The 20,207-nt window shown below is 38.5% G+C and overlaps 1 protein-coding gene across 1 annotated transcript in view; it reads left to right on the top strand.

Moving 5' to 3' along the window:
• The first annotated feature begins 1,819 nt into the window (after positions 1–1,819).
• LOC124123014 overlaps positions 1,820–20,207 on the top strand; it is a 46,788-nt gene continuing 28,400 nt past the window's right edge. Inside the window, exons 1-4 of the mRNA XM_048387680.1 lie at positions 1,820–2,048; positions 2,348–2,425; positions 3,079–3,633; positions 4,907–6,389. Of these exons, the coding sequence (XP_048243637.1) occupies positions 1,820–2,048; positions 2,348–2,425; positions 3,079–3,633; positions 4,907–6,389 (2,345 nt within the window). The remainder of the gene's footprint in view (positions 2,049–2,347; positions 2,426–3,078; positions 3,634–4,906; positions 6,390–20,207) is intronic.

The raw sequence follows: 20,207 nt of genomic DNA, 5'->3' as shown, positions 1-20,207 counted from the left end.
CGAGAAGGGAGCTAACTCCGTTTTCCTAATCGAAAGTTCGAGGTGGGCCCACATTCGAAAGTTGGTTGGTTGGTTTGTTGTTTAACGCCGCACTCAGCAATATTCCAGCTATATGACGGCGGTCTGTAAATAATCGAGTCTAGACAAGACAATCCAGTGATTGATATCATCAGCATCGATCCACGCAATTGAGATCGATGACATGCATCAACCAAGTCAGCGAGCCTGACCACCCGATCACGTTAGTCGCCTTTTGTTTTACGACAAGGCGACTAACGGGATCGGGTGGTCAGACTCGAAAGTAAACGCATTTGTTGTTGAGAATTTATACTTCGTAAACAAACCCGCATAACAAACTCATAATTTGTTTATTTAAAATAAGATGGCAATACAGCAGAACTCACTTCTTCGAACATGGCCAAATTAGGTCGTAAGGTCATTAATATTCATGAGTTATTCCTTTTATGGAACAAGTTCTGGCAAACGTTTGAGGCTTGTATCATGTACGAGATCAATTCAAGTGTAGACATATTTTCAGGCTTATATCGCCACCAACACTTATGATTAGATTGATGTGTTATATTGGAAAAAGTAGAATGAGTGGTATTGCCTCTGTAAATTTAATTGTGAAGTAGATTTAAGTTTCTTGCTTGGTAGCTATTTTTGTAAAACTAGTGTGGTCAGCTATGAGCAGTTATTCAAACTTCAAAGACTTTTGTGCCTTTCATGGAATTAAGGTCTAACGAAATGATTTATAAAGATATTTCCCATCAATATTACAAATAATGAATAATATATGATGTCACATAATGACAAACGTGAGCCCACTAGCCTAAATGGCTTCGTCAACCTAATGAAACCCATCGATTTAAAAATGTGGGCCCACCTGTTTCGATCACTATAAGACGGGAACAATGTGGGCCCACATTTTAGAAAATGGTTATAAGTAAGCCAAGCTAATGAAGCTAGCGATTTTTTAATGTGGTCCCTCCTTTTGTAATCACTATGACGGAAGAACGTCTGCCCACATTTAGGGAATGATTATCAGAACTAACGAAACAAACGAAGCAAGGCGTAATACAAATGTGGGCCCACTTGTGTCGATCACCATAGATGACGGGAAAGATGTGGGCCCACATTTTAGAAAATGGTTATCACCACTAAACCAATCTTAGAAGATGTACGGATGGAAAACATAAATATATAATGCATTCAAACATTTAATTACGCATACGTTTTACCATAGGGATAAAGCTGGGCATTTAATAGCTTGACCAACAACGTACAGCGTGGGTGACGCCATAACTTGCAAATACGAAAACAACGGAGATAGCTCCCGTTTGAAATTAGAGTGACCTCCCTTTCCCAATATGAACCACTGATAATGCGGTTTCGCCAAAGTTTTTAAATAATATCTGGCTTATGACATGGTTACAATTTACAAGGCATATCTGAAAAGTTGCCATCAAAATAAGGGACGCCAGTGATTACAGATAGCCGGAAGTGTCAGGTAACATCGTGTACAGTTGTAAAACAACAGAAATGTTTGATTTTATAATTATTCTGTGTACGTGACTCATCATGCTCATACCTCAAAACGGCAACCATATTAAATAAGTAGGTCTGAATTTACCCATTGGACTGAGTGTGCAGTTTATGTTATTGATTTTGCCGTCAAGTTTTAAACCAGGTGGTCACAAGGGCCTTGGTTAGCAGCAGTGACATGACATTGTACTTTTTAATGTTGTCATTTATAAATACCAAGTAAACATGTACAGGCATAGTTTAAATAATTTTAAATTGCATTTAGTATTTAATCATGTTAGGTCCAGTGAAAAGAATTAAGAAGAGATACTTGGATGATCCAGATGTCGGTGTTCCTCAACGCACAGCAGCAAGATGGAAGAACAAGAACATGCTTGAGGTTTCCCAAGCTTCCACATCGGATGATGTACTTCTTGAATCCAACATTATCTCGGGTGGTGATGTGTTTGATCATATGGATGGACATGATGAAGCTTCAGCATTGACTCAAACGGATTCAGTTGGTATGTTATTGTTTTTACCTGTCAGCTATGTTTGTATGAATTTTTAAATGTAAGTTTTCTGATGGCTTGGATGCATTTGGGAGCCATTCGGAAATATAAATAACTGTCTGATTTAGGCAGCTCTGACAATTCTGTCAGAAGCTTGGTGATTTGTTAATGGTTATAGGAAAGGTCCCTCTGATACGACCCATATGATAATGGTCTAACTTTGGTGGCTGGACCATCCACATTTAGCATGTTTTGTTGATCTGGTAACAGATGAGATGTATACTTTATGACTCCATTCTTCTCTTATTCAGGTGTTGATGTTCTTGATCATACAGATGAACATGATGGACAAGATGAAGCATCAACATTGGCTCAGAGAGTGTCAGTTGGTAAGTTTTTGGAGTATTAGGATTGCAAAGGAAACAATCCAAACTATTTTAAATGTTCTTGTTTATTCTGTAGTAACTCAGCAGCACAGTGCTTCAGGTAATATTTTCAACCAATTGTACTCATTTTCATTAGGTTTGTTTGGTATTTCATAAGGTGCTCATTTTGAGCCCAACTGGCTATGGGCAATGCCCAGGAAGGCTTATTCCATGTATCAAAGATTTATCCATTACATTAACTTCTCAAACAAGACTGACAAGCTAGGGTGTTGACAGGGACGTGGAACGGAAACTGCTTAATAAATGTGTTTGCCTGATTTTGACCGCTGCCGCCGATTCGTCTTTTGGCTATAACTTCATAAGGTGACTTCTATAGGATATCAAACTTTGGACGCCCCCTATATACCCCTGGGAAAACATTTACACTAGGTGGGGCAGATCTCAAAGGTCAAGGTCACTGTATGCAAATGACCACTCAGAAATCCTATGCGGGACGATTTTTCGCAAACTTTGCATTCTTCCCCTTTTGGTCAAACAGTTAATTTTTCCCAATGCAACTGCCATAGGCCACGGTTGGATTTTCCCAGATAAAACACTTTGTTAAAAGTTTCTGCCAACTGAGATAATTGCTTAAGATTTGAATCTTTTATTTTCAGTTACTGACAGTGTATCTGAAGACAGCTACTCAATGGACTACAACTGTGCATCAAGTAGCGAGTTTGTGTCAAGTGACGAAGAAACTGTGTCCTTTGAATCAGATGATACTGATGAGACAAGTAGTGACTCCGATGCTAGTAGAACTGACACAGTTGACCTCTTGTGTACTGATTCTAATCTTTCAATTCAAGAGATACAGGCTGTGAAACTACTTTCATGTTTCTTAAGGAATAACCTGTCTGCTAGCACATGTAAGGATATTATAGTCACCTTGAGAGAAGTTTATCCAGAATCAGCATCTATTCAGAAACTAACTTATGAAAATATCTGGAAATTTGTTGATGATTCCAAAATGAAGGAATGTCATTACTGCGTTCTTTGCAGCCAAGTTTTTCCTGACAATGAAGACTTTTTTGCCTGTGAAAGAGAGCAATGTGATGGCCTCCGATATAAAGGTCCTTTTTCAGCACAAATGAAAAAGGGACGTCAACCCAGACAGAGTTTTGTTTTTGCTGATGTGAAGACACAGCTGTCAAGCCTTCTTCAGAGTCCAGGTAATTGAAGTTTCTTGTATGAGAAAACAAGTAAAATAATGGAAACAATTCTTCAAAACTAATCCATTTAATGATATTACAACAGCAGTCCTTTGATAAAGCTTCTTGATTTTTTTAGCTCATCTGCCCAAAGGGCAAGTGAGCTTAAGTCAGGGCCTGTTTGTCTGTCGTCACCCGTCATAGTCAGCAATGTCGGCATGTGTAAACAATACTTTCTCTGAAACTACTGGGCCGATGAAGCTGAAACTTAGCATGCATGCTCCCACCCATGAGGCCGTTCCAGTTCAATTTTCAAATTCAAGTCATTAGTCGGCCAGTATGCAGATAATGAAGTGAAATTTAGCTGCAGCTCACCTGGAATAGCTTGCATTATGATACTGAAAAGAACAAATTGATAAAACCTATTTTAAATCAGTGGATGTTGGTATTATATTATATCTGCAGCATAGAGTTGCTCTTATTACCCTTGCAAAGTCTCAGCTTCACAGCTGCAGACATCACTGAGAACATGGAGTATGATTTGACCATTGTATTTTGCTTGACTCCCCCAGTCATTGTATGTATTGAAATATGGAATTTTTCTTGGAAATTTCTGCAGCAGTCAAGCTGAACTTTGCAAGGATATTAGTTTGCACTAAAGATTTTGTTGTGATCAGGGAATTCAAAATGGTTGCCATATCAAGCACGTTGAGAAAGCTATTTTTGACCCTTACACTGCCATTTTGGCAGATAATGATATTTAATTTGGTACATGTACATGGTGACTATTGGTGAGAAGTAACAGATGTCTGATGGTGCTTGCGTTATTTTTAATTAGACCTTCATTTGACATTGTTAATGTAATCAAAATCGCATATAATGCAATATATGGAAATGTAATATTTAAGTCAAAGCAGGTGAGCTCTAGTGTCGTGGCACTTTTTTTTAGTTATACCCATGGAAATATAAGACATTATCGAAAGGCTGTTGCAAGATTGAAAATATGGAAGCTGTAAAATTTGTTCATTTCAGGATTAAGTGTATGTTTTGTAATACTGGTTTCCAGATTCTTTTGTCTTTCAAGTAAAACACCTCAAATTTCACCAAAATAACTTATATTGGCTAATAGCTATAGTAAAATAGCTGTGTAATTTGCTGCAGCGTGCAAAGATAATACCCTGACAAGAACTCATAAGGTTTAAAAGCATCTTTAATGAGGTTTGACTGAGTGTCTTTATATAATCCTTTATAAAAGTTATTAGCTGAATGTTAACTTTAGGATTTCTTTCTTCAGGTATTTGGAAAGATATACAAGAAAGGAAGAAGACTCTAGCAGAAAGATGTGATGACATTCTGCGAGACATTACTGATGGGAGAGCTTATCGCAGATTGCAAGATGAGGGACAATTCCTCTCCGATCCAAACAGCTTGACAGCAGTCCTAAATACAGATGGAGTGAACCTGTACACATCTTCGAAAATAGAGTTATGGCCAATATTTCTTTCTGTAAATGAAATGACACCATCACTTAGATTTGCACGTGATAACATGCTCCTTGTTGGGATATGGCAAGGCAAAGGCAAACCTCCATTCCAACCCTACATTCATCTTCTATCCAAGCAACTCAATCCTCTCTATGAAGAAGGCATACAACTGAGCACAACAGCAGAGGAATGGATTCCTATCAAGTTATCTGTTGTATGTGGTATATTTGACCTTCCTGCCAAAGCTGGGATTCTGAATATGACCTACTACAATGGGACAGAAGCTTGCATAACTTGTGAAGAACCAGGTGTGGTTGTGCAGCAAGGAAGAGGACACTCAAGGTGTTATCCTTTCAGACCTGAGCATGAGAAGCACCCTTTCAGGAATGATACAGATGTTAGATTGTCGATGGAGAGAGGCACAGAAAGAAGGCGAAGTAAAGGATTCAAGGGAAAGTCAGGTTTGCTGTCATTGAAAGGATTTGACTTAGTCATTGGTGTTGTGCCAGACTATATGCATGGGGTGCTGTTAGGAGTGACAAAAACCCTGATGTATAAGTGGTTTTCATCTACAGAAAGTAGAAATCCTTTCTTTGTTGGCAATAAGTTAAAAGAAATTTCCAGTCGACTGCAAAGTATCAAACCAATTGAATGTATTGAGCGACTGCCAAGAGATATAGAGAAACATTATAGCAACTTCAAGGCTACAGAACTACAAGCGTGGTTGTTATACTATGCAGTCCCTTGTTTGCTTGACATACTGCCAGATGTGTACCTGAAACATTTTGCATCCTTATCAGAAGCTGTGATTTTGCTGTTGGGTGAACAGATAACACATGAAAGCCTATGTAGAGCCAGGTGCCTCCTGGAGTCTTTTTACAAGAAGTTTGGTGACTTGTATCCCCCCGGTTCATGTGGCCTTAATGTTCACAACATTGGAGAACATCTGTGCTTCTACGTTAAAGAGTGGGGTCCTATGTGGGCCTGGAGTTGCTTTGCATTTGAAGATGCCAATGCAATGCTACTTCAGTCAGTTCATGGGACAGGGAATGTCCTGAAGCAAGTTATGAGGGCACGACAAGCAAGGGTATTTTTACGTACACTTGACATCACCCAAGGTGAATGTTCAAAATGGAAGAAGTTGCAGGATGCTGCAAACTGTTCAATGGCTGGTTCACTTCAACCTGTTGCTGAAGATGACCTTACTGAAGAGATATTCAGAAGATTACCAGTGACCAACCTGAGAGAAGTGAAGAAAGTTTCAAGAGTTTTGAATGCTGATGGGAAACGACTGTATGCAGAAGCATATACAAGGATGCAAAAAAGGGACTGCATGTGTTGTACTTCTTCAAGATGGAAGCGTGGCATCGATCAAGTACTTTGCACTTTGTCTACATTCAAATGTTGTGTATGCCATCTTAAATTTATACAAAATTGAAGGACGGAATGTAGTTCATGGTTTTCCTTCTGGACTGCACATAATACCAGTCAGTAGAACCAGAGCAACTGATTGTGTCCTTGTTGAACAGATTGTAGAACGGTTGATCTTGATCAGCACAAATGCTGACAGTACACACAATTTATTTGTTGCTAGGCTCCCAAACATTCATGGACACTCCATATTTAAATAAATATCCATCATTTTCTGGACATTAGTTAGCCTACATTGCGGATGTCAGGGAGAACAGTTACTGTAACTGTAGTTTTGTCTGCATTAATTTAGTTAAGAGGCTGATATGACTGATGGTTATTTTTCATAGTTTATTTGCCATTTCTACATTTACAGTGGATGTAGTTTGATACTTTTACAGGGATAATAAGCACTGAGTGCTTTATTCAGTCACAATATTAAAATTAAATAATCAGTAATAATGGAAGTGATTCACATGATGAATACATATTATAGTTCACTACTTGATATTTTGTTTTCATCTCTTAGTTCCTAATCTTAGACACAATAAGATTTCACCTTTGTAAAGCCAAACAATTAGAAGGATAAGTATTACTTTTTTCTCTCATTGTGTTTTCCTACAGGTCATAAAACATGCGAAACATCAAAATACTTTGATGAATAGTGTCTGTCTGTTGAAAGTAATATGGAACTGCTATTCATTAGGAGAGGTTTATTATGACTTAAGTAACAATATATTGATGGCGAAAATGCAAATACAAGTAATTGTAAATTTAGATATGAAATGTTTAAGTATGAACACCATGTTTACATAAAAGTCTTATAAAAATTCCTTGAACTTCACAGTTTTGTTTCACTTAAGGTCAAGAAGTGAGGTCACGAATAGTTCATGAAATGAGTTCACGAACATTTGGTGAATCCAGTAGTTCATGAACTTCAATTATTTCATGAAGTGTATTTAATGTTCGTGAAAAGTTCGTGAACAAAGGTTCATGAACTAGGTGCGTGAACTATTGACGAACAGTTCATGAAAATTTCACGAAGGCTTCACGAACTGTTCATGAACTTTTCGTGAACTCCACTGACTTCGTGAAATATTTTCGCCGGGGATACCCGAACCGAACCGACACAAATACGAGGACATCGTGGTTTGAGATTCATACCATCACGTTACATCTTCATAGTATAATTAATTCGTGATTCACGTCCACCCTGTTTGTAAATATGGTCGAAAAAGAGGGATGTATGTTGTAATGTAATGTAATATTATAGACCTTGACACTTAGATGCCTTCAAAATCAGTTCTGTATATTCGAAGATCAGTTTATAAAGAAGTTATTCTCTATTCGCTTTGTCCGTTCAGAGAAGACTTACAGACAAACAGACATTTGGTATTTAAGGCCACATGGTCCACTGTACAGTTGACATTTCAGTTTCCTTGGTTTAGTCACGTGATATAGATGGTATACGAAAACTATCTGACAGAATATATGTTTCAATAGTATGGCTCGTGAACAACAATACAGCAGAGTTGTTGGATTTTATAAGTTTGATCATTAACGTCTTGTCTTTATGCATATTGTTAAACATCGTAATATACTTTTTTCTGATATGTTCATACTTATCACATACCAATAAACATTACATTCTTCCTCAATATCTCCTTATTGGCAGATATCCGTGCTTTTGGGTTTCACCAAAGTGGTAAACGTCAGAGACCTGCATCACTTTGGGCTTTCCTCCCACATGAAGCTGACACGCCGCGATATGACTGGAATACTGTTATAAGCGGCGCTAAACACAACTCACTCACTTACTCACTCACCTTATTGAGAGTTCCTACAGATACCCATTTCACGTTCTCTTTCTTCACATGTACGTGACTTATAGGAAACAGTATAGACCTAGATATATCCGCATATACTACTCAAAAGAAGTTAAAGATCAGCCGATGTTTCCATATAATTATTAATCTGTCATGTTGGTGGGTATTGCAACCCACATCCTTCCAATTGTGCGTGTTCTCTCACTTGTTTTGAGTGGTATACATGGATGTTGGTTTTTACATGTTTTGACACAAAGTAAACTTATTCACTTATTCTTAATTATACTTTGCATCCTACTACCCCTAATCCATATTATCTACAATGAAGCTCGCATCGTTACAACATATTCAAGGGGCGGTCGGGTAGCCTAGTGGTTAAAGCGTTCGCTCGTCACGCCGAAGACCCGGGTTCGATTCTCGACATGGGTACAATGTGTGAAGCCCATTTCTGGTGTCCCCCGCCGTGATATTGCTGGGATATTGCTAAAAGCGGTGTAAAACCATACTCACTTACTACAACGTTTTCAAGCCATGCTTCTGCCGTAAATAGTCAAGTCTGCACCAGACAAACCAGTGATTGATATTGTGGGCATGACACGCGATGAACTAAGTCATCGAGCCTGAACTCGACACTCTGAGTCTCCTCGTACAACAAGCATTATAACGCAGAGTGAGTGAGTGAGTTTTACGTTGCATTTAGCAATATACCATCAATATCATGGCGGGGAACACCAGAAATAGGCCTCACACATACATCACACTCCGGAATCGAACCCGTGTCTTCGGCGTGACGAGCGAACTCTTTAATCACTAGGCTACCCGACCGCACCCAGAAAACGCAGAACGCCACGGTTTTTTACGTTATACATGAGCCATATATAATATTGTATGTGCGTCATATACGTAGATTTACGCTGTACCTCTACGACACATTAGTTAAAAAGCAGTTATTTTAAAAACAGTTTGGAAGACGCATGTACATGTACATTTACAACAACCGTGTTTGCTTATGTGTTGTTCAACGCCGCCCTATAACAATATTCCAGCTATATGACGGCTGTCTGTAAATAATGGAGTGTGGACATTATCCAGAGATTGACATCATGAGCATCGATCCACGCAATTAGGAAACGATGACATGAATCAACCAAGTCAAAACCCTGAAGACATTCGCCGTCACAGGTTCGTTTCAGAAGCGACGTCTACATCAACCCGTCCCCTTATTTACTACGGTTTTACAAGGTGCCATCACGATGTGTATCCAAAAATCGGTATAAACTGTTTCCCATCATGATGAATATCTACATGATATATCAGATATAGAGACGAAAACTTTAAACCAAGTCAGTGTAAACCATTTATCATCAGATGAATAACTTCAGGACAGATTAAAGTCAGGTGCTGACGACATGTTACAGTAAGTCGATATTAAACGTTTAACCCCACGATGAATACCAAGAGGCACAATATGGTGGAGCGACGGGACAGTCTTAGGTTAAATCCGCACGTCTGGCGTAACAATCGACATTCACGACCATAATTCCAACGTCGCCTATCTGACCCCGCATCCATTCTCTATCCAAGTCTACATCTTCACCTGCGTTCTCTTAACACCACCAGGTCACTAACAGTTAATTTATGTAAATAATCGCTTTATTTGGACGACTAAGGGATCACCTCCTAATGATGTGTAGTTCACACTTTTGCCGTTAATTTGATATATGTGACAGGAGAACATAAATTGTCTTGGGCCTTTCCATGTTCTTCTAAAAAGGATCTGGACATCCGCTAGACCATGCCCAAAGGTTAAGAAGAATGGTCCGAGACATATGAGAGTCCTTGCCACGCGGATTAATCTTTTTCAACACGTGTCAAAGTTTAAAGAGTAACTAGAAAAAATGAACACCATGGTTTTTTGTAGTCAAGCTGCGGGTTTATGAAAGTAAGACCCGTATCGTTATCCTTCTTCGGCCGTGATCTCATATTTTTATACCACCGGTAGGTATTGTTACATAGCATACATTGGATATTCAAAGGTTCCTTTGTTGACATTTTCCATACATTGCCACGATTCGGGTGCTTGATGGATCGAAAATGTTCCGCTTGTTATCGTAAACGATCTCCTTTAATTGTGTCTCCATAAAGCGTCATGATTAAGCTGGTCCGTGTTACAGAACGTGTTTATCTGAGAAGAAAGGAGTCAGAATCGTGTTGTCCCCAGGCCAGAGGGGACAACTGGCGTTACTTCAATGGCGGGGCTAGACGGGAAACTATAATGTCTCCAGTTGGAAGTATTTCATGTTTCTGTATTGTTTCATGTGCAAACTCAAGAACATGATTTGTGCATTATCTGTTCGTAGGCAGCAGCAGTGAATGGGTACCCGGTAGGATGAGATGGTAATGTTTCTGTTAACCTTCTAGCGCCTCAAAGGCAGCTTGAATTGTATACTCCCAGAGGAGCTGATATTGATTTTTGAGTGCACATTGACTGGGTTAATAATGTCTAAGCGCTTAGAGCATGCTTATGAATGGAGTACAGCGCCATATAAATGGATTATTATTATTATCATCATCATCATCATCATCATCATCATTATTATTATTATAGTCAGGCTTGTTAGGCTCGGGCCCTTGCCCTTGCAAGCGTGACATCTCGAACGCGAGGTCCGCATATTTGCCATGTTTTTCCTAAATCTTGTCAATCACATAAGTGTCAAAAGGGACAGGAAATTCAATGATATTAATGATTTCATTGGATTTATCACAAAGGACAAGTACAGGTTTGTTGGCCTGCATACATCTGAGGCTGAAAACGGGCCTATTCCAAAGAATTTTGAATTTATCATTTTCCATGACGCCCTCTACATATTCTGGGTCGTACCATGGATGGACCTCTGTGTCAAAACCACTAGCATTGCGAAGACGGTAATAAAAGGATCGGGCCATTCCATCATGCCGCTTAAGACACTGTGTTTGTGCCAAAGTGGGGCATACACTCACAATGTGTTGGACAGTCTCATTAAATTCATTACATATTCAACATTTCATATTTACATTTTGATGCAAAATCGCGCTAGACGGTTTCAAGTGACTTGTTCTGAGCAGTAAAAACAAAGCCTTCTGTTTCACTTTTCAGGCCAGACGACTTCATCCAAGCGAAGGACTCTGCAGGATTGCTGATCTTCTCAACACGCTGCACATAAACTCGATGCATGGGTCGTTCAGAAAGCCACTCCTTGAAAAACTGAGTCTGGGCCGATTTGATATGGCACTTCGCTTGGTTGACACTCATTTCTGTACCGTCCAGCAGTACAATATTATTATTATTATTATTATTATTATTATTATTATTAAGATGTACTTCCAATGAAGACAGAGTAGTCATTTGGATGTTAAGGTCTATATTTTTTTAATTTGACGTTTCTGTACAAGTACACTAAAACTGAGTTACCACCTTAAATTAAGAAACCACATAGAACAACTTAAAACCCCAGACAATTACAAACTGAAAGGAAAGGTTGAATGAGACAAACTTTATCTTTGACTTACAACATATATAAGGCATATCTATTGTAAATATTACCTTATGAGATTGCTGCTTGATGCTTTGTGGCTGTCAGGACAGAGTCAAGGTTTGACGTGATACCACCCCAGCATAAATGTGTTTTATGTATGGGCCGCAATATCTTCTGGGGTGGGGGTGTTTGGGGGTGTGGGCAAGTGGGTGTTCAGGTTTGGGGCTCTGGGAATTAAGTAAGAACCACAATATGTATTCTTTCACTTCTTTCAGATACACAAGACCTCAAGAGACGTTTGGGGGAATCCACAGTTTTCAGGATTACTAGTAAAAAAAAGGTCGCATATTTTTTTCTCGATAATGCACTAAAAGTCACCCTGACTTACGGCTGCGACATACGTGGGGTCGCCAGCGTCACTTTAAGTCACTGTAGCATATATCTTTAGTGAGTAAGGCTCCTCAGATCACTAATAGCAGGTGACACGTGATATAACGTACGTTAGCAAGGAAGAGAGAAAGTTCGATAAATCACATTTTTCATGTGTATAGTGGACGTCTCGGATGTCAACACTACGTCATGCTAGTGTATTATCATGATAAGCCTACACTAAAACAATCAATCATTCTTCAGCAATAGGTTTTACTGTGTACGCGATATATCATTAAGGGCGACATTAATAATCCTGATAATTAACAGAGGAATGTTATTACTTAGTTCTCTTGGAAAGATTTAGACATGTGTATTAAATGACCTACAACATGAGCGGATGTTATGAGTAAAGTTTCTGAAAATCAAGCACTTTTTTCGCCAAGGTTATTCGACTATGGGTCATATTTTTACCTTATGTGCAATTATTGAAAACATTCTATGTAAAAAGAAGAAGAAATTGTATGAAGTTTTTATTGATTCTAAAAAGGCGTTTGAGTATGTAAATCGAACAAAGCTAGGGAATTTATTGTCATCCTCTGGCTTAAGTTGTCAGATGTAATACAGATTTCACAGATTATTCTGATTGTCCGTTTGGTTTAAGACAAGGATATATGCTGAGCCCTATGCTATTCTCATTAAATATAAATAAATTAGCTACAGATGTTATGGTGCATGGAACTCATGTGATTCAAATCTTTCCAGATATAGTACAAGTGTTAATCTTGTCATTTGCTGATGTTGCAATTATGGTTACTCATACATATGTGGTTTAAAGTGCCAGATAAATATTCTATATCCATATGCAGATAAATTGGGAATGGCTGTTGTTGTTGTCAAATGTTGTTGTTTTTAGAAGAGGGGGAAACGTATCAGCTAAAGAAGTGTGGTGTTATTGAGGACAAGTCTTTGAGGTTGTCAATACTTATAGATATCTAGGATTAGTCTACACTTGTAATTTTAGTAAATCTGGTGCTGATCTAGCTCTAGGGCTAGCCAAATAGGCTTCCTTGAGTTACTTACAACTAGAAAAATATCTATCACTGCCCCCAAAGTGTTCTTTAAGTTATTTGATTGTCAGATTTCTCCGATTCTCTTATACACATCCTAACTTTTTGGGATCAATAGATTTGAGAGTATAGAGAAACTCTACCCTTTGGTTTGTAAAACCTTCTTACAAATAGGTCCACAATTGAAAATACCTAATGCTATAGTTTATGGTGAATGTGGACGATATTCAATGTATTACAACTCACTTGTTCGTAGTGTTGGATACTAGTGTAAAATATTGTCAATGCATTAGGACCGCCACCCAGTGAGTGACTGAGTGAGTAAGGTTTTACGCCGCTTTTAGCAATGTTCCAGTTATGTTTCGTCGGGGGACACCAGAAATGGGCTTCACACATTGTACCCATGTCGGGAATCGAACCCGGGTCTTCGGCGTGACGAGCGATTGCTTTAACCACTAGGCTACCCGACCACCCCGGACCGCTGTGCAGAGTTGCGTCCCTTGGGCACCCCAGAAACCTATGATTGTTGGTTCGAATCCCGGTTTACCCCGATTATGTTTCTAGGTATGTCAGCACCATACCCGTGCTCGTGGGTTTAAACACTGTGGCTTTCCTCCCACATAAAGCTTGCACGCCGTGATATAACTAGAATATTGTTAAAAGCGGCGTTAAACCCAACTCACTCACTAGACAATGTAGGATATAAAAAATTGTGCTTCAAATATTAGATATCTACTATTTTCTCGTGGTTTTGGTTTTGTTTGGCTGTCAAAAACAGTTGAAGATAAAACATGTTTCATAAGTAAGTTGAAAGATTGTGCTATTAATATGTTTCATCAAAACCGGATATCTACTATGAAGAACAGCTCAAGATATAACCTTGAAAGGGAATATAAAAGTATCTTTATTAAAGCTTCGAAATAGTTTAGTGAAGTTTAGAGGGGGGCTATTACGGTTGAGATACAATGAAGGCAGGTGACAAAAAATCGATATATGCATCAGAAACTGTCCTTCATGTAATCGAGTTACAGGGGATTAATATCATGTTCTACTTGTACATGTATGTGCTTCTTTTGATGCTATTAGAATTAAATATCTACCAAAGTCATATAATTTATTACTAGTGTAAATATGCATACATTCAAAGATCAAAAGTTAATTGCCACAAACGATACAGAACAATTAAAATCACTATGCCTACTTATAATTAGCATGCATAGAAAGAAGAAAGGATTTGTTAGACAATGTTTAAAACTATGTATTTTGCTGCTATCATATTTGTGAACTGTTATTTGTATATGGGCCTATGACCTTCATACTGAATAAAGTATTGACTGATTGAACTTATATTATATGTATGCTTGCTTTCCCCTTCTTGCAAATCTGTTTCTCATGCATATGAATTGGAATTTCTGTTCGGATTGGCAAAGTCAAAACGTGGTAATTTGGCCAAGAAGTTTAACTTAAGCTTCAGGTATATCGATGATCTGATATCCTTACAGTAACAATTAAATAGCCAATTCCCTTCCACTGATTAACCCACCTGAACTAGAAATAAAGGAGACCAGTGAGACCGCCTCATCTGTTTCATATTTAGATCTATGCATAAAGATTCAGAGTGATAAAACACTCTCCACAACATTGTATGACAAGAGGGATGACTTCAACTTTCCAATAGTCAGTCAATTCCAGCAGCTCCAGCCTTTGGTGTTTACATTTGACAACTTTTGAGATACAATCGAGCATGCTCTTTCTACCAAGATTTCAAAGAACGTCACACGACTCTTGCTCAGAAGTTGTTTCATCAAGGTTACAACATTCAAGGCCTCAGTACAGCTTTCAAAAGGTTTTATGGTAGACATGTGGAGAACATTTCCTAAATTTGACGCATCAGTGACAAAAATGATATCCGATGCAATTCCCTATTTTGACTTGTACCATAAGTTCCCGATTCTTTTTCAGGTGAACAATTTACTTGCCTTTGCATGTGTTTGGGACGGGTGACACCGGTAGGCAGGATACGCTCCCCTTTTCGCGAACATCTGGTATCATTACTATTTGATAGTGATTCATAAACACATGCTCATTATATAGTCGGAATTGTAAATCGATTCTATTGGATATGGAAAGAGTTGTGTCGCTTTATTCTCATTGTTTAGCCTTCCATAAAAAGATCCATTTTTCCCTTGTTTTAAGTACACAAACATACATTTTGCGAACAGGAAAGACAGAATGCAATACCTACATGTTCACCTTCACATGTGTTGTCATACTTTTCAAGTTACCGTGCAAATGTTGTTGAAAATATATATAACAAAACTACTTATTTCTCTTTTAGGCATATATAAGGCATTATTTGTGAAGTAATGTTATTTAATCTAAATTGATTTTAATTGCCTAAAGACTAACCTTACCATTTACGCTTCTATATTACAATATACATTCTCACGATTCACTGTATACTTGGGATATCACGTACACTGTCTACAGTATTATATTTCAACATGCAATTTGTATTGGACGACAGCCTCGAAAGGTTGCAATGAAAGACGCGCATTAGGTCACGTCTGGGCCAATGAATCATGTATTTATTACATAAAACCTTTACTTCTAGCAGTCTAGAAGACATGGTTGTTATTATTTCAGGGTATTTGATAGCTGGAGATTCCCCTTCCTTTTGGATGTATCCTTCGGGTCTGGTTACATTAATTAAGAACCGCAAAGCGTGTTTCTTGGGATCACTACAGTCCACCTGTTCCTTGGTATATATGTTTCTGCTTGGAGGGAGGTGGATTTAACAGATATAGGTTCGTCTTTGTTTACCTTCTATGGAAACCTAGACGGGACATTGTCGTGTCATCGTATTGCCACCCTGTCGTAAAGAAATAAGAATATTATCCGAAGACGCGACAATACGTTAACGTCATAAATCGACAAATGGTCAAAATGTGGCATTGTCACTCTTTGGTTAATTGTGATATTTTGTGCAAAGCTGTACCTTCTTTCATTCCATAACCTTGCTTTCTGTAACGAGACGATTGGAAATGTATTGCTGCGTCCTGGGTGACTGCCCCCCCCCCCCCCCCCCTACACACACACACCTCACCCCCACCCATGGCCACTCACATACATTCTCACTCCATGAGTACCCGGGAGAAGGCGGTAATAAGTACTGTACTTATCCTTATTAGTGCCCAATCCAATGCCCAATGTCTTTTTGGACAATAAAATATGTTTGATAATAATAAGGTGAGTACCCAGCGTTGTTTTCCGCTGCAATCAGCAATACATTACAACATTAGTCTATGACTAATCGCGAGTAAACCGGAAAACCTGTGGTTGATGGCGTAGGACTTCTTTGAGAGGAATTTAGAAGTTAGTGTACAAAGTAAGGGTAAGACATATGGATGAATAACTTCCTATTACAATTGGGAGCGACGTTCCGTTGTTGGTTCTTACACCGTGATGTACATAGTATGGTTGACAAGCGTATATACAGGTAGGAGGCAGTGTTTATACAGTTGAGTAGATTGGGATGTACTTACACTGGAGTGGAGAAGCCTGCACGTACACAAAAGGGGTGATATAAGGTAAATTGGTTAACTGGTGACGCTTGCAGTAAGAACAAAAGGATTATGACTGATTGGGGTCTTTGATCAGAAGATGGTACGCAGGTGGTGTGTAATATAAGAAGAACTACAAGAAGCCATCAACATCCAAAGACTCAATTGCAACCATCAATCAACTGTGATCGAGGCTTTTACATACTACATACCCATGCGTGTGTGAGTGTGTGTGTGTGTGTGTGTGTATATATATATATTATGCTTGTCAACTTGTCAACACTGTACATCACTTGCTTGATAGCGGTGTGAGAACCAACAACGAAATGTCACTCCGAATTGTAATAAAGAAGTTATTCATCACTTCTTTGAGTGGCATTTAGAAGTTGGAATGGTAACTAAGACAAAATTGTTATGGATGAGCAACTTCTTTATTACAATTGGGCGACGTTTCGGTGTAGATTCTAACACCGTTATCAAGCAAATGATGTACAAACTAGGTATGAGCATGATATATACACATAACAATAGATAGATGTTATTCATCCATATATATTGTTTTTACTGATAGTTGAATACCAATTCACGCCATAGGATACAATAGTACTGGGTACTGGTTCTCCTCTGCATACATATAGAAAATGTCTATCTTTAATATGTTCCTTGTATTATTTTGTAGTATTTTGAGTAGGGATTTATATATTTCATAAATATCGCTTTCCACCTTTATTCTACATCATATAAGTTTTTTATTCCGTATTTTATTATCGATAAAAAATATATGAAGGTATATGATATAATTTTCATTGAAATTTAGGTTTTGAATAAAACTTCCATGTACATTGAAACTGTTGCAAAACTGACTCTGGTAAGTAATTACTACTTGTAGTATATTACTGTAACAACAAGGGTCAGTTTTTTTTGTGAAAAATCTACAATCAAGATTCTATTAGTCTTTCCTTTCCTTGACATCTACGCATATCTTTGCTGAGTGTGTGAGTGAGTATGGTTTTACGCCGCTGTTAGCAGTATTCCAGCAACATCACTACGGGGGACACCAGAAATGAGCTTCACACACTGTACCCATATCGGGAATCGAACCCGGATCTTCGGCATGACGAGCAAATTCTTTAACCACTAGGCTACCCGACCGCCTCGTATCTTTGCTGAAGAAAGGTATGCATTGCAAAGGTCCTGACTGTTATGCTAATTCTTCGTGACAGCGTATATTTCTTCCTTGGACATTTTGCAGTAAACATTAACAGGTTCACGAGTTAAGACACCTTCCGACAAGTTTCAATTTATTTCCTCAATATTTTTATCTTACATATCACTTTACTCACTCATTTCTTTCTGTAACATGGCGCTATTCTGTTCACCTAGCCTTTGGTAGAGGTCTGGAAACTGCAACATTTCCCCCAGAAAAAACACGATGCTACTAGTGACACCTCCATCAATCTACGGCATGAGTAATGGCAGCAAATTACGCAGTATTTAATTTCCGCTGTCTCTGTTCCCCTCGCCCCACGAGGGCAACTCACAATTGTATCTCTCCAAGCTTTCAACAAAAAGACACCCCCGTCATCCTCCCCTAGCGCCTTGCACAACAGTTAATCTCCTTAAGGCGCATTTTTAGGAGTCTAGATTCTCTATGACACCATCGAATAACAGAAAACGGCATTAGTTTTCAAGAAAATGCATATATCTTTCCACACTTTAAAGTTGGCTTTTAGACCTTATATGAGTTATCGCTTGACTCTGGGTATACTTAAACATATAAGGTTGCATTTTTAAAAGAAATTTGGCTTCATTCGCATGCAGACCATCACTCTTTGAACTTCTTAAATCTACAATGTAGAGGATCCCTTTTTTAAAAAATACATAATATTTTTTTAAATATCAGATTAAAGTGGTTTTCTTTGTCCTAAAAGAACGAATACGGATTACATGACTACATAACTGTTACAATGTAACGAAACGCGTACACTACTGGTCACATGTGACTTACCCTTTTCCCACAGTACAGTTAACGCTATAGTTTTTAAAAAAATCGCGGGGCCATAAATGTCTAGTTAGCTGGTGTGTTATAAACCAGGGTGTTATGACTTCAACTTTCCAATAGTCAACTTTCCCTTCATGTCGAGCAATATTCCAGCAGCTCCATCATTTGGTGTTTACAATTCACATTTTTTCAGATACAATCGAGCATGCTCTTTCTACCAAGATTTCAAAGAGCGTCACACGACTCTTGATAAGAAGTTGTTTGATCAGGGTTACAACATTCATGGTCAGTTAAGTTTTCAAAAAGTTTTATGGTAGACATGTGGAGGACATTTCAAAATTTGACGCATCTGTGACAAAAATGATACATTCCCTATTTTGCCTTTTACCAAAAGTCCCATGGGTTTTTTCAGGTGATCAATTAGACTTGCCTTTGCATGTGTTTGTGACGGGTGCCACCGTGTGGGACAGGCCAAGCTCACCTTTTCGCGAACACCTGGTATCATTACTATTTGCAATGTGTGAAGCCCATTTCTTGTGTCCCCCGCCGTGACATTGCTGGAATATTGCTAAAAGCGGCGTAAAACAATACTCACTCACTCACTCATTACTATTTGATAGGGATTCATAAACACATGCTCATGATAAGGTCGGAATCGTACAATCGACTCTGCTTTATGCAGATATTTCTATTGGATATGGAAAGGGTTTTGTCGCTTTATTTATAGACATGCCTCAGCCAGAGTTATGAGTAAGAATAGTTTTACGCCGCTTTAGTAAAACTCAAGCATTATCACGGCGGGGAACACCAGAAATGGGCTTCACACTTGTTCCCACGTGGGTGACCTTTTCCCAACAAACATAGTTACCAAACTGGGCATACTCTGAACTCATCTCTTTAAGACAATGTCAGTTGTCAGCATAGCTAAGAATGATTTTTAATAATATAATATCTTTAATAATAATAATAATAATAATCTGACGTATCACTTTACTCACTCACGCCTTTCTGTAACGTGGCGATATTCTGCTCACCTAGCCTATGGTTTAATAGCGCTAGTGAAGAGGGTAGAGGATTGGAAGCAGCAGTTTCCCCCAGAAAAACACGATGCTACTAGTGTCACCTCCATCAATCTACAGTTTGAGTGATGACAGCACATTACTTAGTATTTAAGTTCCGCTACGTCTGTTGCCTTAGCAAGGTTCAGTATTCTCTCTCTCTCTCTCTCTCTCTCTCTCTCTCTCTCTCTCTCTCTCTCTCTCTCTCTCTCTCTCTCTCCTCTCTCTCTCTCTCTCTCTCGGTACATTAATGGACACATGCAACACACAAAAACAATTCTTTCTTTACGTATTGAAA

This window comes from Haliotis rufescens, unplaced genomic scaffold, assembly GCF_023055435.1.
Source record: "Haliotis rufescens isolate VD_foot unplaced genomic scaffold, xgHalRufe1.0.p SCAF_7, whole genome shotgun sequence".
NCBI classification, from domain to species: Eukaryota; Metazoa; Mollusca; class Gastropoda; order Lepetellida; family Haliotidae; genus Haliotis; species Haliotis rufescens.
Note: the sequence above shows the minus strand (reverse complement) of the source record. Positions and strands in the feature narration are given on the sequence as shown.